We start from the raw sequence: 18,854 nt of genomic DNA on the forward strand, positions 1-18,854 counted from the left end.
TGTGCTTTTTTTTATTTAACAGACTGATCGAAATATTATGAAATATCTCTCTCGCTCTCTCTCTCTTTCTCTCTCTCTGATAGTCTCTCTCAAAACCCCCTTTTCTAAAAATAGTCAAACGGTAACAATAAAATGGGATTAAGAGAAAAGGTAAGGATGTGCTTCTATGTTTCTAGATGGTATCAATCAATTGAAAGGAAATTGATAATATGGTATATCGTGTCATTAATTGGTTTAATTATGTTTCAAATAATATTGATCGCTTATATATACTATATAACACGTGTATAAAATTATGAATCGATTTTTAGAAACATATTTCATTTGTGTGAGTCTTTTTACAAAATGGTAAAAAAGTTTTTAATCAATTTAATACTTCGTTTTCTGATGTTTTGATATATATGAAAGTACGTTTTATTTAAAGTATGATTAGTTTTAATATAGATTACCCATGCATACTTCTATAATATAGGGAAGTGGTAAAACTATTTGCATTTGTGATGTGTATAATTAACGTTCTAAATATTTCCTGATCATCATTAACCCAGCAGATCACACACACAAAATAAAAAACCCTGGAAAATAATTTCAAGTGTGTAACGTTATAATTTCAATGACAATAAATAACAAATAAATTGCCTATGATCATGCGTAGTTAAAGATATGATTTTTAGAAGAATAAGAACATTTTGAAGGAGTTGACAGAAATCAGAAAAACGAAACTTTTGTTAAATAAAATTTCTGCTATGATAAAAAAAAAAATATGCACAAAGTTGTGAGTTGGAATAATACTGTATATATGTATCAATTCTATAAAACATCTCGGGGAAGTTATAAGTAAATATGATTAATATGCATGTATGTTTCCAAGTGATCCTTTTACCGGTCTGCGATTTTTAGATCTATAAGAATTGAAAAACACGCATTCTTTTTTTTGGTAAAAAAAATACAGTCGGCCCAAATTATGTTAGAGGGGTTTGCACGTTTGGTCATTGCCTTGGAATAATAAACGGTCAATGAATTTGGGAACTATTGAATGATCGTACATTCAAGACGATGTATTATATAAAATAACACCATGATATACCAAAAATGAATATTTCGAATAATTTTTTGCATTTATTTACTATATAATAGGCCAGGGGCTTGGTTGTTGGATCGTGAATTTCCTAAATATTTGTTCCCGAAGAAAAAAATGATTAAAATTGGTAATCTTATGTGTATTTCTGTGTATTGCAATAAATAAATTCACTGAAACCCCCCGTTTCAGTCATGTTAAAAAAGTGTATTCAATGTACATTAAAAAAAGTAATAATTAGGAAATTCACTATCCAACAACCAAGCCCCTGTGATAATTAGGAGATAGGCCCCTATATATTTCTTCGTAAATTTTTCATTTGCTTTCTAAAAGTACCAAGACACATACGTTATGATTAAATAAAGAGAAAACAATTGTAACAACTGTTATTCTTAATGAAATGGCTTATCATATATCAACTGCTTTATAAATATATTAACTACATGTATATGCATGTCACGTCGTATGTTTTATTCGGAACAAATCGCGGAATCGGTTTATTTTTTACATGCGCGTAAAGTCCGCGCTCCTCTATGACGCCATGTTGTAAACTTAGAATGTGATATCATCCACGAGTATTTCTTGTATTATCCAGAGTAAACTCGATCACAACAATGAAAATCTATATATAGTGGTAAGCAAGACTGATTGGAGTTAGTTTACAGATGATGTTTACAGCGCACAAGTTCTGTGCGTAAATCGAAACCAGAGTTCAAAATCTAAAAATCCCTTATGTTAGATTTTTAACATTTTGCTCGGTCAAAATAAGGTTGGTTTTAGGTCTATACGTTTTGTCTGATCAAATATGAACATTTTTATTGAATTCTAGTTAATGTTGAACAAATTTGATGTTTATTTGAATCCATGGGATCCTTCAAACTGCCCAAATTTAATTAGTTACCTTCTGTTGTCACTGCGTAGCCTTTGTATGTGAATAGGATTTAGATAGCTTATCATAGCTATGAATGTCCTATATATGTATCATTTATAACTGTTTTCTTTGTAATTTATTTGAACATGCGTTTGTTGTATTCATGTGTAATATGCAAAAGGTATGGACACAAGATCTACAACTTTCTTACAGTTTTTTCCCATAAAACCATTTCTTATACAATTAATGTAATGAAGTCTATAGACCTCTTCAAGGTAACTGCCTCATAACTAGTAGCAGGAAGAGAATTCTTATGAAAGATCTGCTGTTAATGAATATAATTCCCACATTTAATGTGATGTGTTGTAAATAATTTGGCATATAAGCATTCTTAAAATTTAATCAGCAATCTTTCAAAATATTTTAACATACATGTACGCATCATTTGATTTTAAATGCATATTGAACATTGTTAAGCATTTTAAAAAGTGATGTTATTCATGTTAATTACGATAACTCAACTCTTCAATGACATTTAATGTAGGACTAGGGGTTTTGCAACAAAAATTTTGTTGTCTAAATGTTTTTTGTTCTTTTTTTTTCAGTAGAGTTTTTAATTCAGGAGTAACAAAGAAAGAAAAATGTTTGGTGCAAAACCAACAGGATTTTCTTTTGGATCTGGCAATGGTAATAGAATATAATATATACATTGTTATATCTTAATCTTTGATCATGTACAACTCATCTAAATTCTTCGTGCAAATTGTTTGTTCCATGAAATATTAATGATAATGGTATCAACACCTGATAAGAAGTGGTGTTGTATTTAGATTTGGGATAATAGGAACAAAAAAATATAAGGAAAAATATATAATGATAATGAATAAAATTCTAACACAAAGATAATTATAACATTTATCTCATCTTTAAGCTACATTTGGTGCAAGTTCTACAACCCCTTTTGGAGCAGGTAAGATAAACTTTTGTTTGAATCAGCTGTATTGTAAATTAAGGTGTTTTATTTTTTAATGACAGTTATTTAAATAAAATAAATTTAACCAACTTCTATCTTCCAGGGAACACATCAACATTTGGAACTGCAGGCAATAAAACATTTGGAGGAACGCCAGCATTTGGTTCCCAGACCCCAAACACAGGAGGCACCAGCTTATTTGGTCAGCAGAGCACATCTCAGACAGCAGGCTTGTTTGGCCAGCAGAGCACAGGAGGGGCCTTTGGCAGCACCCAGTCATCAGGGTTTAGTGAGTAAATACTTATTTACATACTAAAGGAGAAATAAGAAAAAATTGCTAACAAATATTGTTTGAGTTTAACATTGTTGAGATGAATTATAATACTAATTATATTTGTGTTTCAGCATTTGGTGCTACACCTGCCCCCAACCCTGGAGGCAGTATGTTTGGTCAGCAGAGCACGGCACAGACAACAGGGGGGTTGTTTGCCTCACCTGTGTCCAGCACAAGTTTTGGAGCCAAAACTCCAGGATTTGGAGGTAATCTGTACATGTATTGAAAATCCAACAGTCCAAACCTATCAAACAGTCCCAACCTAACAGATGCATTTTTATCAGTAATTTTGATATTGAATGATTATATTTTTGGTGAAGAATTTCAATTTGTTAATCATTTTTTTTAAGGATTTGGTACGAACCCTTCAACATCTGCAGGAATGTTTGGAGGAAGTCAACAAACATCAACTCTTTTTGGTAACCCAGGTGCTAGTGCAGGTAATTTTCTTAAGCATGATTTCATTTGTTCATGTTTATTTGATTTACATGTATATGTATATATACAGCAAAGGAGAAATGTATGAATTATTGAATGAGTTTTACATTTGCTGTTACAGGTTTTGTTCAGACAGCTCCAAATGGAACGACTGTCAAGTTCAACCCTCCCACCAGCCAAGATACAATGGTCAAGAATGGAGTCAGCACAAACATCAATACACGGCATCAGTGCATCACCGCAATGAAAGAGTACCAAAGCAAAAGTCTAGAGGAGCTCCGAGTTGAAGACTATTTGTCAAATCGCAAAGGGAAACAGGCTACTACTGGGTTTGCAACCCCGTCAGCTTCTGGAAGTAAGTCTCCTTTAGTTACATTGTGTTGATAAAACAGCAGTGACCACATTAATGACAGCTATATAATTAAGTAAAGATACTTTTTGACTCTAGCTAACACTAAAATTTATAACTATATGAAATTTTAGTGTTTAAAATCATTGCATAAATTTATGATCTAATAAATTTGTAATTAATAAGTAATAAATTGATTTCCTTGCTTTATTTCATTTATTGACATAAATGATCAGTTGAAATTAAACATTTCCTTACAGATTTTCTGGAATATCTACAGTGTATATACAATATTTACATGTGTATCTAATTATTTTCAGCATTTAATCCAACTCCAGCCTCAACTGGTACATCTTTGTTTGGACAACAGCAACAGCCACAACAGCCACAACAACAAAGTACAAGTTTATTTGGACAAAGCAAACCTTTGTTTGGAGCTTCAACTGCCACCGGAACATCGGGCTTCTCTGGCTTTGGCACCACAACATCAACTCCAAGTTTGTTTGGCCAACCAACTCAAAATAAGGTACACATATGTAATGTAGCTTGTAAACATGGCTTCCAGTACTATTTACTTGCAATTGAGAACACATGACTCTGGTTAAATTTGTGGAATTTGTGGGGAAGTGCATTTTTTAACAAAGTTGTTTTTTATATTTATTGCAGCCTCTCTTTGGTTCTACACCAACTACCCAGGCTGCAGGCTTTGGGGGAACAAGTGCAGGATTTGGGGGATTTGGTGGCTTTGGAAGTACTAGCACTGCAGTGAGTATTTGTATATGTAAATGTACTACTTGATATGAAACTACCATATTATATTTAAGTATTTTGTAAACTATACAGGCTGAAATTATATAACACCTGAATTGAACATCTCCTATTGTCATTTACAGGGTTCAAGTCTGTTTAACTCAAAGCCAGCATTTGGAACCACCACCACTGCGGCCAGTGGTTTTGGAGCACCTGCCAACAATTTGTTTGCCAAACCAACCACAGGACCCAGCCTCTTTGGAAGCACATCCCAGCCCACCAGCTTTGGAACGACCAGTGGATTTTCCTTTGGAAGTACTGCTGGAATAGGAGGTATGGACTAAAACTCTTATTTTTCTCTTAAAAATTAAACCATGTCTAATTCTTTTAATCAATAACTTTAGATGCCTGTTATTATATAATATACACAGATAATTAAAATTACGTGTATTCAATGTTAAATTACAGGAACCAGCACAGGAGGGTTTGGAGCTAAGCCTCCACCATTTGGAGGCACCAGTACCTTTAACTTAGGCCAGACTTCTGGGTTTAGCCTCAGTAAACCATTTGGTGCCAGTACAGGAATCGGCACAGGATTTGGACCAGGTAATCAGGCATATAAAGTTTCTAAAGATACATGATGTGTTAAGAAAAAAAAGCTAATAAAATTTGTTGTCCAAAGCTTTGAACTACATGCTTGTCTATTCTTTTTTTTTTTTTTATTAGGCTTTGGTATGAGTACAAGTTTGTCTCAAGGTGGCGCTTCAACAACCTTAAGCTCGTAAGTACTTTTAGTGGCAAAATGAAGGATTGGAAATTTGATACTCATTCATTTGTATTCAGAAGAAATAAATTGTGTAGAACCGTTTTTACAAGCATACCTCTTTCTTTGACAGAGCTGCCCCTCAAGCAGCAGCAGTTCCCAATGAGATTCAAATCAAACAGCAGTTGATGGCTCTGGCTAGCTCCCCATACAGTGATTCCCCATTGTTTTGGAATCTGAAGCCAGTAAGTACCAGTTATATAATGAATTTGTCATCAAGGTGTTAAAATGACCATGTAGATAATTTATCTCCATGATTTCTTGACAGATATTGAGATTTATGATTTCCATTTCAGAGTGACAAGAAAAGGGAAGAAATCTTGAAACCGACAAACCCCTTGGCCCAGAAAGCTGTTCTGTCCAATCAGTATAAAGTCAGCTCCAGACCCACAGCCAAAATGAAACCCAAATCATTGCACAACATGCTCAATGGCTCAAAGGTACGTCCAAATTTATATTACATGTGTTTGATTTAATCAACTCAGATATAGATAAAGCTTAAGTGTATGTTTATACATGTACAAGAAAATAAAATCATAAGAATTTCAAATCAGCTGACATTTAATTGTTCCTGTGCTATGTTTTGTAGAACCACATTTTTGAGGGCTTGGAAGATGATGACTTTAGTGGTGGAAATGAAAGCTTCATGCCAAAGAAGAGCATCAAGAAGCTGGTGATCCGAAAAGGTAGCTCCAACTCCAGTTCACCTAGCCGTGCCTCATCAGTGTTGGGAGAGTCAGAGAATCACAGCGTTAATGAAGCTGACCTCACACAGAATGGGAACTCATTGTAAGACTCAGTTTGCTGTCATTAATTGATATTCTTATAGTTAAAAATAAATAGCATGAAATTCAGGATTGATCTTCACCTATGTTTACTCACTTTCAATAAAGGCTGTCTTAAGTTCTCAATTTTTCCTTTTTTTTTTTTAGCTTGCATGACAGACTAGAGAAAGAGCAGAGAATTCCTGAGGTCCACATTCCATCAAAACCTATGTCAGAAAACTTTGACGACACAATATCGCAATTGAATGTTCATAAACGAGTTCCTATAACATCTAAATCTCCGGATGACACGGATCTCAGTCTGAATCAAACAGTAGATGAAAGCATCGAGAGACCTGTAAGTTATTTCTGAATTTAAATTAATGGAACATAAACAATTTAATTTCAGTTGTTTATTTTGTACAAGTAGAAAAATATGTGCATGCATGTTTTTTAACTGGAAATGTCTTCTCACGTGAACTTTGATGGATAATGATTTTTTTTGGTAGACCACACCTCCACCACCTAACTTGGCAGGTATAGTCCTGACTCGTCCTGGGTACTACACAATACCCTCAGTGGAGGAGCTTTGTGAGCTAGTGGATGAGAATGGAGACTGTTTTGTGGATGGCTTTACTGTGGGGAGGGAGGGATACGGAAGCATATTCTTCCCCGGACAGATCAATGTAGCCAACCTCAATCTGGATGAAATTGGTAAGACAAAGTTATCGGTAAATTATGAGCAAATTATAAATTAGAATTACATGTACATTGTACTTTTCATAGCTTGAAATTTGTGAGGATCCATCATTATGGTCATGACCTTTTATATTTGTACAGTGCATATTCGACGTAAGGAGGTCATCGTGTACCCAGATGATGATAACAAGCCACCCGAGGGTGAGGAGTTGAACAGGAAGGCAGAGATCACCCTAGACTGTGTGTGGCCCACAGATAAAACAACTCGATCCTACATTAAGGTCAGCTTATTAAAGGAGTGGTCGTTCAGATAATGATGCTATATGTACATGCGAATAACATGGATTTAAGGTCAAGATCTAGTAAATGAAAGGTGCCTACAGATTTATGAAATTCAAGACATAAATTCTTTACATTATGCTTTATAACAATATCTTTGTTTCATTGGGTGTACTGGGGCTTAAATTTTTAGTATACATGATGAGAATTCATGTTTTAAACAACCATTTTCTATGAAATTTGAAGGATAAAAGTAACAAATCTTGGAGATTTGTCAATTTTTGACTAATGAAATATATCTAGACTGCCTACAGTCTCTCCAAAAACGGCATTATACAAGCTCTTGACCTCCTCTTTAAAATGATGTCAAATTGAATATAGGTACCGGGATTACTTTTCCCATGATTAAATATAGAATGTCAAAATATTGTTTAATTTTCTACATAATTCCTTTAAAGCCGTAAAATACGGGAAAAGATTCATCAAATCAATTATGACGTCATAATGGTTCTAGCACCAAAATGACAGTCTGGAATCATTTACGAGATCTTGACCTTAAATAAATTAAAAAGTATTTTAATCTTACGGCTTGTTTATTTTCTTCATTATAGGATCCAGAGAGATTAAAGACCTTAGGATACCATGAAAAAATGGAAGAAATTACAGCTCGCATTGGTGGCAGGTTCTTGGACTATCGACCAGAAACTGGCTCATGGGTGTTTGAGGTACTGTGGGAAAGAAATTTCCTAAACTTTATAATGAAATCTTGTTTCTGATTAAATTTTTTCGGGTTTTTGTTTCATGCTTTTTAGATGAAATGTCATGAAAATGTACATGTATTTGTAAAATTGAATGAATTTTTCCATTATTTTTTTTTATATAGGTGAAACATTTTACAAAGTATGGTTTGGAGGAGAGTGACGAGGAAGACTTGTCTGCCCTTGCTCAAATGAAGGCAACGAGTCAGGTTAGTACCTCCTCATACTAAAGAGTTCTCCACCCCACAGGACCAGTGGATCCACCCACAATGGATGGTTATCTCTGGATCTCGGGGGAAAATATTTTAATGGACAGAAATTTGGAATACCAAAGTCTTTGTGTGTTTTGTGAATAAAAACCGTTGAACTTCTGCATACTTGTAATTAAAATGTCATGTAGTTGAGCTTATGCCACAAAGGTCATGAAATATGCATTAACATTGTGACACATTTTGCAAATTTTCTTAATTTATTGAGTAAACTGTCATTATTGTTGTAAATATTTTGACTCATATCAGAGGGCAGTATTGTTGGTTTAAAAAAATGTTATAATTTCGTGTTTGTCAAGTTTTCCCGAATGTTAGATGTTAATCATTATAAGCACCACTTTTACATATATAACACATTATGATTCATACTGTGATGTACATGGATGCATGCTACTGTATACCACTTGCTTTGATGTGATTTATTATTCAGTTTTGTAAATATTTTTAACTGACTGCATCAGTCTTTGTTAATAAATATAATTGATGCAAGAAGTAGATTGTCATAAAAATCTTGTATATTTTACTGAGTTTTAATGATAATGTCTTTCATTGGGGTTTTTTTTCACTGCTTGTGAGATTAACTTGTACATACACTGTTGATGTTATGTCAGTATAATGTATTTCTATTACGTTTATGTATTTGTGGATTCATCAAATCTTTTTCTTTTGAAAATAATGTAAAATTAGTTAAAAGGTTCGTTGTCATTTAGAAATTAATGGATGAATCTACATACATTTATATAGTATTTCTGATATATTTTTTCTTAAATCCCTTAACAGTATTTTATGTGTTTTACCATATTGCATACAAATACTGAATTTTTATCTATAAAGAACATTTTGTTAAAGTTAAAACTGTTATGGGATTTAAAACATGAATGTTAATGTACTATTTTTAATTTGCTTTTTGAAATAACTTGGAAATAAGTCAATAAACATGGATATAAAATCAGTTGAGGAATTTTGTTTCCTTTTCGTGGTACATAGAGGTTAAAATATCATGCTATATGTCATATTATAAATGACATTGAAAGTGACGTCATCTACAGAAAAACATGCTGAAAAATGAAGATCCCAGGAAGACACCTACCTGATGATACTTTATAGATATACAACTGATTTTTTTAAACAGCAAAATAATTGAGTTGGCTAGATGGTTAATATAAGTCAAATGACGGGTATGTTTGGTAAATGCAGTGATTTTTTAAGGCCTTGAGGCTATCGGGTTAAAGCTGCAAGACCAGGTCTTGTCAAATTGGATGTTATAAGAAGAGCAAAAATCCTGTACAAAGAACCAGGATATTTCAAGTGTAGAAGATTTTTCTGATTTTATGTAACTCTATTTGCATGTACTTAATAATTTTGCTAAAGTAAAATGTTTTATAAAAAGTTTTATATGTAAATGTACGCTGTAAATATGATAATTATTATGTTACACTTGTATTAAAGGTTTTCACCATGCAAACAACTTTTGTGAAAATGATTTTTTCTATGAATTGTACATTGAAGTTTTATATGCATCAATATAAAGAACATTTACTAAATTTGTACCGATACTTTATATTGTTTGGCAATGAAAACAACTCCATTGATGAATTCTTTGCAATACTTAATTCAATATGTGTATTACATATACTATGTCAATGGGTTACATATCATTTATTGGTTAGATTTTCAGTTACAAAATAAAGCGAATATTTTTACTAACAGTTGTATTGTAAATTTGTAATTAATCTTAACAGAAATTGCAAAAGACGATTAAGTCTGGACCTACATTGGAAGGGGAGAGGAAACCTCCTGCATCCTCAGTGAGAGAAGCACCTGCTCCACAGCCCCAGGACACGACTGTACCTATGACAGACGATGATATCGAGGGTCTCCCTGATATATCACAGGAGACGGCCCCCGATAGCATGGTTGAGGACTACTCAGGTACAACTAGTGCAACAAGGGTGGGGCTTGAAGAAAATTATAATATATACAGTACATAGTTTCATGCTTTGGATGTGTGTGAATATTGCTATAGAACAGGAAAATTGTGAGGAACACATACCGGTATAATCAGTATAGCATAATATCAACATATTTAGGTGAGGGATACGAGGAGGAGATGGAGGAGCAGCCTTCCTCCCATCGCCTCGCCCAGAGTATGGGAGTCAGTGCCCAGAACATGCAGGTCATGAAGGCCTCCTTCTTCCACGAGGAGGATGTACCACAGCAGCCAGGTAAAGTAACGGATTACATTGGTTCTAATTAAAAAGAAAGAACTGGTGTATGTCTTCCATGTGTACAACCGGTTAAACAACTGGTACATAGTTTACACTTCATTACACTATACCATATTGTAAATTATGTTAACAAATTCTTATAAAAACCAAGCTATTTTGACTTTGACATTTCCATATAAACAATGAACTGAACAAATGAAACATAAGTCATTCATGTATTGTACCATACTATTTTGTAAATTATATGCTTACACACTGTTATGAACACCCTATTTCATTATAATTTGCTGATTTGATATCTGCAGTATACATGTTTATTAATGGTAGGCTGATGCATGTACATTACTCGGTGTGTGTAATGTAGGATTGTTGTTTTGACAGATGTATTGAGTTCAACTCGTCTAGAGGGAAAGCGAGGACCAAGCATGTTTAGTTCTGCCTACAAGAATTCTTTTATGTCGCCTGTAAAGCTTTCCAGTGTTCCAAAAAGTGCCAATATTGAAAAAGAAAGGGGTAGGTTTTTAAAATTAAGACATTTAAATTTTTACAGTCTGTATTAAAAAAAATTGAGAAGTGGTCGACAGTGGCTGTTTGTGAAAAGGTATGCTTGGACACTTGGTGAGTTTTCTCTGGGTACTCCAGCTTTCTCCCAAATAATATTCCCTTCAGGCTAACATCTATGCCAGTGAGAGATATTTATATAAGTTGTAAAACTTGTTTATTAATCGCTGTGAAATAAATAAGTTTAGTTTTTTGAGAATTTTTTTAATATGGAGTAAATTTTGTCTTATATAATGTCAGGGAGGATAGATGTAAGAGTTAATGCTTTTGAATAACAAATGTAAGTTTCTTAGATATGAAACTTGACTAACACTTCTATGCGATTGATATTTACCGGTATACATGTATTAACATTAGTGTTCGGTTTAAACCAGATATTGAATTAAAATTGAGTTTTTGGAAACTACAGGAGCTTTTCCCCCTCGGATAGTGACCCCCGAGCCAATCCGGCCGGTTAAGTCTAAATATCAGATGCCTCCAGTGGATGAACACCTGCCCATTCCAAGCGGGATGAAGTCAGATGATCTTCCTCGGAGGATTGTTGGATCACGGATTGCCAGGGCTATCCCAGAGTTCAACAAATCCAACATGTATGATAAGCAGAATGTGATCTGGGATGCAGGTCTAATCCATGGGCGGTCATTCCGTGTAGGGTGGGGCCCAGGGTGGACACTTGCTCATGCTGGGTTAACTGTCACTGACAGAAGCACAGGTAAAATATGATAGTTTTATATTCTTAGAAAAATTTGTTGTGATTTTGTTGTTAAATAAGATTCTGTCAAAAGCATAAGATCATAAAATCATCCTTTTCATGCAATTTGCATAAAGTACATACAAGTATTTTTGTTTCTGTGTATTTTTAGGAGCAGAAGAAACTTCTTTCTCCATGTTATCAGGTTCAAGAAAAAGGAAAATTGGCCAAACAAATTGGAATGTTGCTCTAGAGAAGCTAAATGTGACATCTTACTTCCAACCAGATGACCCAATAGTAGTGGTAAGATATGTTATCCTTTCATACACTTTGTTGAAAATAATTGGGTTATTCTGATATACATAAAAGGATATAAAGTTACAGCCAAAGCTATCTACACTAAGAAATGGATGTGTAATACTGTGGAATCATTTAATTTCGTGGGGGCCAATTTTTGTGGACTGTCAGTATTTTGCTTATTCGTGGGTATGTAATTTTGTGGATTAGTCGGTTTTTAGTTTCAGTATGAAAACTAAATCTATTATCATTAGTTTTCGTCAAGGGTGTAAATTCGTGTGTGAGGGTTACCCATGAATATTGAGCCACCACGAATTCTAATGATTCCACAGTAACTATACTTGTATTTTGTTTCAGCGTAACCACGAAGAGTTGCTGTCCATTCAGCTGGAACATGCAGGGAGAGATGTGGAGGAGGGGTGTCCTGTCTTTGCCCCCAGGGATGGGGAGGTGTCCCTACAGCACATAGTGGAGCGCATCAAGCAGGACAAAAACGATACAGGTAAAGGGACATAACTGCTGCAAAGCTCTATCTGCTATTCTGGTTCTTCAATACAAGGACCAGGAAACCTTATTAACTTATGCAGTGGATATAAATGTGTACATACATTGTACTTCACATTATTTGCATGAATAATTTCTATTAGCTGTTTGGACTAATGTCCTAAAAAATATTCAGATTTTTTACCCATTACAATAGGTTAAAGGGGCATGGTCACGATTTGGGTTAAATTTTATTTTTCTGTTTTTATTATTTGCAATGCTTTATGAATGCATTTCTAATGATCAAATGAAATTTGGGTGCCAGTCGTTGAGTTTTAAGCAAGATACAGGGCTTACAATTCTTCGTCATGTAAACAAGGCTTGTGCCCTGTTTTTGTTTACATAGGTTCGATATACCAGTAAAAAATCTTTTTAAAGCTGGTTTGTCTATCTTATTATTCATTTTAAACATAAATAAACAGTTTGTTACGATTAACACATTTATTTTAGGTCTTAAACTGGAATTTTTACTTCAACATTCAAAATGTAAACAAACGCTTTGTTTACTTGCTTATGACTCATCAAATGACACTCAAATTTTGTTTGCCTATTAAAAATGCCTTACTGGAGCATTGTAAACGTTAAAATCGAAAAAATAATTTTTGACCAAAATCGTGACCATGCCCCTTTAAGTGCTTGAATGCAGTGTTTTGTTTTTTCCAGAGGGACATCCAGACCATGCCAGTGTTAGCTACGCAGAAACAATCTGGAACCTGTGTGCTGCTTTGTTTGGAACGCTACCAGGTAGGTATTAAGATTTATTGAGTTACATGTGTAGGTATTGCCAGTTTTCATGATTGACATAAACAGGTAACATTTGAATTACATGGAAGTTTGCATTGTGTTTCAGATGACATTGTGAATAACTATGAGCTACAGAATGCTAGGAGAGAGGCAGTTTCTAGGTGGCTTTCTTCTACAGCCAGTGACAAAATCCAAAAAGAGATTCATGAAGCCAAATACAAGGTCTGGATATTTCTGTTTGAATTGATAAAAAATTGTGTGCTAATGTAAATGATTTAGATGTTTTGTCTCCTATATACCTGTGCAATTTTTTTTTATTATTCATTGCAGGGAAAGAATCACCTACCTGCTTTATTTGCTCACCTGACAGGTAGACAGGTAGCAGCAGCCTGCAGCCTGTCCCAGAAGAGTGGGGACACACGGCTGGCATTGGTCCTCTCACAGTGCATGGGTAGTCCCTATCCCAAACATTTACTGGATATGCAGCTCAATGAATGGGCCGAGTTAGGGGTGAGTAATGGCACTGTCAGCATATGCTACATGTGATTTAATGAAAAATGTACAGTTGTTATAAAGAATGTGAGATGTATTCTGATACAGCCTTCTGTTTGATAGGCCTACAAGTTTATAGAGGAGCTGAGACTAAAGCTGTACGTTCTCCTTGCTGGTCGTATGGTGTGGCAGACTCCTCAATCTGTCGTCAACACTTGTATGGACTTGGACTGGAAGAGGGCTTTTGCACTTCATTTATGGTGTGTTATTAATTTAAAGTGTACTTGAAGGTTCAATTTTTTTGCGCAATTTTTTAACAGATTTATGCTTTCATATAGGTATGTGTGTGTATTCTGTGAGATGAATGTGAACATTTTAGGTACATGTGCCCTCCAACTGCACCAGCCCAGATCACCAAAGCTCTGGAGGAGTATGAAATGGGTTGTAGTGGAGATTCACCCTTGGGGATGTATTGTAGCCCTCCATTGCCACCATATCTAGAGGAGGATCAAATGGGGGACACAGAAAATATCCGAGATACTGCATACCATTTGCTCAAGTTATACTCTGAAAGGACCTATGCCCTTGAAAGTCTTTTTAATCCTAGATCTTCAACTGCAAATCACATGGACTATAGACTGAGGTTTGTTGGTGAAATTTTAGACTGATATGAATAATATTTTGTACAGTGTGGTCATGAGGTATAAAACCACTTGGTATAAATGATAGATAAACTTTTTGCTGATGATTTATTTTCCGATATAGTTTTATATTTTGTGAACTCATGTTTGTTACTTTATATATGCTTTAAATCTGTGTATGGTTTTATGTTGTTAATGTTCATGTTTATGATGATGTGGTAATTGTCAATAATTAAAGTGAATTGAATTAAGATTTGGCTGTTTGTTGTAGCTGGCACCTGCTGCAGGTACTCCAGTCAGTGCAGGCCCAGTATCGCCATCTGTCGGCCTACAACACCACCTGTCTACACCTCAGCTTCGCCGCTCAGCTCGAGTCCATAGGAATGTGGGAGTGGGCGGTCTTTGTAGTCCTACATCTGGAAGACAGAAGAAGGTGAGAGAAAAAGCATTTACACTTTGTTCAAATATCTGCTGATATTTTAAGGATAAAAAAATCTACTGAATTGGGATTACTGATATAATGAAAAGTACTCATTTTAAAATTGTTATGTTTATTCTCTTGCCTCTTCATGTTTCTTTAACATTTTGTAATTTGATTTTTTTTCTGTAGTCGAGAGTGGAGGACGCGAGATCTGTTACACAGATATGTCTCGGTAGAGGAAGAGTTCAATGAACAGGAAGTCTTTGTTAGAGAAAAGCTTGGTGTACCAGTCGAATGGATTCACTACGCAAAGGTTAGAATCTTATAAAGTTATAAACAGCCGTCAAATCTGCGGTAGCTGTGCCTACAAATAATGAAGAGGTGACATTTTGCAATGTGTTCATTTATAGTTTTAATGTAAACACTGAATTCAAAATATATGATTTGTTTCAAAGGCTCTGAAAGCTCGGAATGATAGAAATCACCATGCTGAAGCCGTTCACTTGCTGAACTCAAAGCGATGGAATGAGTGTCATAAAGTCTTGCTGTGCCATTTGTCATCAGACGCCATTATTAATGGTGAGTTGGAATTCATCCTTCCTTTTATTATTGTTTCATCAAAAAAACTGATACTTCAGTGTAAGTTATTAAGGTTATATACGGTAGTTGGCATTTTTAACTTGATTAGTAGAGTTATAGCGAAATGGAAGTTTATTTTTTACTTGTAGAAAATCATGGCTACCTGCATCGATTTCTGGTGGAGTTGGCCCCACATGACAGGTGTAAGCAGATCGTGGACTGGTCGGCTGGGGGTCAGGTGTTACTGGATTACATCACACTGGTCAGCAAACTGGAACAAATAAAACTAGACATCGAGAGAAATGAGGTAAAACTCAAGTCACGTACTATTGATTTTCTTTTCCTAAGGTCACTTGCAGCTAATTATAAATATATATATGTGTACATGTATATGATTTACTCTCTTTATTTTAGCATGGAAGAGGTGTAGCTGTTGATAGTTTACGGACAGACATTACATCATTATGTGACAGAATATCTAATTTACCTTGTTACCAATCCAGAGACAGGTAAGTTATATACATGTACCTGTAGTTGACTTACAAGTCAAAGTCAGTGACAGTTATTCCCCAACATCAAATTTACTACTAATATATTCATATTTTGAATGTTTGCCAGTATATTTAAATCTGTGCTTGTAATGTCTTATTTCTCAGATTTCTCTAAACTCAACAATTTTGAATATAAAATAATTATGAAAATGAAATGACAGAAATATTTCAAAATTATTAAGTAATTTGTTTCAAGCTTTGTTGCATTGTACCAGTACATTATTTTTCCCATGGTATCAAGAATTTCTAAGAAATGTTGTTTACAGAGACAAATGAATTGAAATGAAGATTATAGAGGTGTATTTTGTAGGCTGTGCCAGTCGGAGATATCTAAGAGACTGTCTGTTCTCTTCCACACCATACTTAATTTACAAGGAGATCAAGACCTCTCTGTCAGGTAAACGCCTACATATCTTACATTATCTAAGAGACTGTCTGTTCTCTTCCACACCATACTTAATTTACAAGGAGATCAAGACCTCTCTGTCAGGTAAACACCTACATATCTTATATTATCTAAGAGACTGTCTGTTCTCTTCCACACCATTCTTAATTTACAAGGAGATCAAGACCTCTCTGTCAGGTAAACACCTACATATTGTCTTTTTTAACCGGGTTTTCTAATGGAAAAATCCAGTTATTAAAATGGTGAAAATGGCGGGCGGCTGCCAAAAGGGTACCCTCGTTGTACGGATAACTCCTCCTACAGTTTTCAAGATAGGAAGTTGTTCTTTTGCAGATCATTTGAACATATATATATCAGAGGTGTGCATATTGCTAGGATTTTGATTTCCGATAATTTATGAAAAAAATAGCAGCTTTTGAACTTAGTAATTTTTTGGCAAAATATTGCATATAGGGTACCCTCATTGTACGGATAACTCCCCCTACAGTTTTCAAGATAGGAAGTTGGTTTTTTTTGCAGATCAATTATACATATATCAGAGGTGTGCATATTGCTAGGATTTTGATTTCCGATAATTTATGAAAAAATTACCAGCTTTTGAACTTAATAATTTTTTCGCAAAATATTGCATATAGGGTACTCCATTTCACTGGATACGAGTTGACATGGATTATGGATACAGTTCACATAAATGAAAACCCGGTTTGCTGTCACATTGACAGCTTTTCACTTGTTTTGTAACATGATTCGTGTAAAAATTAGCATATTCTGTACATCTTGATCTGTATACTGGGTTATTTTTGCTGTGCATTTTTTTTTTGGCCCTTCAACATCATGACTAAATTCACCCGAACATGGTTAGAAATATAAACACTATCTGATTTAATACACAGTTATTTATAAAATGTTTTGAATTTGCCCAGTTTTAAATTTGCCTGCTGACATCAAGAGCAAAGGGGGTGAAAATGAAACTCAAATATTTCCCTTTATACAGTATACTGTAATAAACTTATTGCCAGTAAATGAATATAGTTATAAGCTTATTTTTTTAACAGATTAATGGCACCCTACATAGGACAGTTACCAATGCCAGAAGATTACAGACTGCAGGAACTGAGCAGTTTGACTCGCAATTTCTCAGCCAGTTATTTAAGGCTATAAACTGAAAAGAAAGACTTTTAAGTAATTTAAACAGTCAAACTCATCTTGAATCTATGTGCAAACTGTACTCCAAAGGGATGAATGCCTGTTCTTTGTATGAGAACATGTGCTGTTGCAGATTTTATCAATTCCCCTATGTTCAGAATGTTTGTTCATTGAAGGTATAGAAGAATTGAGTGTCAGGTGTTGTGGAAATGGGAGAGAAGTGATATTGTTTATGAGAAATAGGGAGAATTACCGGTACTCATGACTTTCAAAATGTCAATGGAAATTGAAAGCACTTCATTAAATCACAGAACAGCTGAATGTTGTGAATATTTACATGTATGAATGTTATTGTTTGTATTGATAAAATAAAAAAAAATGAATGAAATTCTTTTGATGGATTTTTCTTTTAGCTTATCAGTTTTAGTTATAATCTAGGGTTTAAATATATAATGAGAATGAAAAGGAAGTGTAGGAAGCTAATTTTTCAAGCCATGTCTGCTATTTGGGTTCACGTTTAACATACAAAATTTATATCTGTGTATTTTTTCTATTTCATAAATACCCAGTTGCAAATTCTGTGGACTTTTAAGCAAAGCACAGAAAAACACCTGGAATGCATTGCTATGGTAGAATACAAAATGGAATCAGTTCCCATCACTTTTAATATTGGCTAAACAACAGTGAATTTCTCCTCTGTGGTACATACTTATTTAGGCTATACAATTTAATGAATTTAAGCATACGTATCAACAAATGATACAGAGACCTGCTTTAATATATACAGTATATAAAATTTGTATAAAGGGGTTGTCGTGGGCACATACATAATACATTCAATGTTCAATGTCTTTCCAACAAATTAAGAAATCAGTATTGAACAAGATATTGCAGCAAAAGTTACTTATGAAGAACTGGAATATAATGATATCTTGGAGACAAATATTAAGTCATCTTTTCCCAGCTATTAATTAATAAAGGATATTCAACAGCTGTAAAAAAAAAAATAAGTCGGGTCTTCATGACTCAGGTAAAACGGAATTTATTTTTATTTTTATTTAATTAAAATAAAGAGTATTTTGTTTCGTTACAAGCTAGTCGGGTCTTTATTGCTTAGGTGAGCAATTTGGCCTCTGGGTTTCAATGTGTTAATCGGGAAATCCGGAAAA

At 34.3% G+C, this 18,854-nt stretch overlaps 1 protein-coding gene across 6 annotated transcripts; it reads left to right on the forward strand.

Moving 5' to 3' along the window:
* The first annotated feature begins 119 nt into the window (after nucleotides 1-119).
* On the forward strand, nucleotides 120-18,073 carry LOC105337474 (nuclear pore complex protein Nup98-Nup96). Of its 6 annotated transcripts, none has more exons than XM_034444982.2 (38): nucleotides 120-150; nucleotides 2,555-2,636; nucleotides 2,881-2,919; nucleotides 3,026-3,211; nucleotides 3,328-3,462; nucleotides 3,607-3,696; nucleotides 3,816-4,049; nucleotides 4,364-4,569; nucleotides 4,710-4,808; nucleotides 4,937-5,126; nucleotides 5,262-5,399; nucleotides 5,520-5,574; nucleotides 5,690-5,801; nucleotides 5,913-6,056; nucleotides 6,206-6,405; nucleotides 6,549-6,738; nucleotides 6,890-7,094; nucleotides 7,221-7,360; nucleotides 7,970-8,083; nucleotides 8,242-8,325; nucleotides 10,128-10,317; nucleotides 10,476-10,610; nucleotides 10,995-11,126; nucleotides 11,584-11,886; nucleotides 12,038-12,168; nucleotides 12,520-12,664; nucleotides 13,369-13,449; nucleotides 13,556-13,671; nucleotides 13,780-13,959; nucleotides 14,065-14,201; nucleotides 14,321-14,584; nucleotides 14,854-15,015; nucleotides 15,193-15,316; nucleotides 15,459-15,582; nucleotides 15,732-15,889; nucleotides 15,997-16,091; nucleotides 16,444-16,530; nucleotides 17,595-18,073. In XM_034444982.2, the coding sequence occupies exons 2-38, from the start codon at nucleotides 2,591-2,593 to the stop codon at nucleotides 17,698-17,700; spliced, it is 5,277 nt and encodes a 1,758-aa protein (XP_034300873.2). In that variant the 5' UTR covers nucleotides 120-150; nucleotides 2,555-2,590; the 3' UTR covers nucleotides 17,701-18,073. The 6 variants fall into 6 exon arrangements, with proteins under 6 accessions (XP_034300873.2, XP_065932981.1, XP_034300870.2 ...); XM_066076909.1 differs by having other exon boundaries at nucleotides 2,558-2,636; XM_034444979.2 differs by lacking the exon at nucleotides 120-150 and adding an exon at nucleotides 1,563-1,712.
* The last annotated feature ends 781 nt before the right edge of the window (nucleotides 18,074-18,854 follow it).

This window comes from Magallana gigas, chromosome 2 (genome assembly GCF_963853765.1).
Source record: "Magallana gigas chromosome 2, xbMagGiga1.1, whole genome shotgun sequence".
In the NCBI taxonomy this organism is placed as follows: domain Eukaryota; kingdom Metazoa; phylum Mollusca; class Bivalvia; order Ostreida; family Ostreidae; genus Magallana; species Magallana gigas.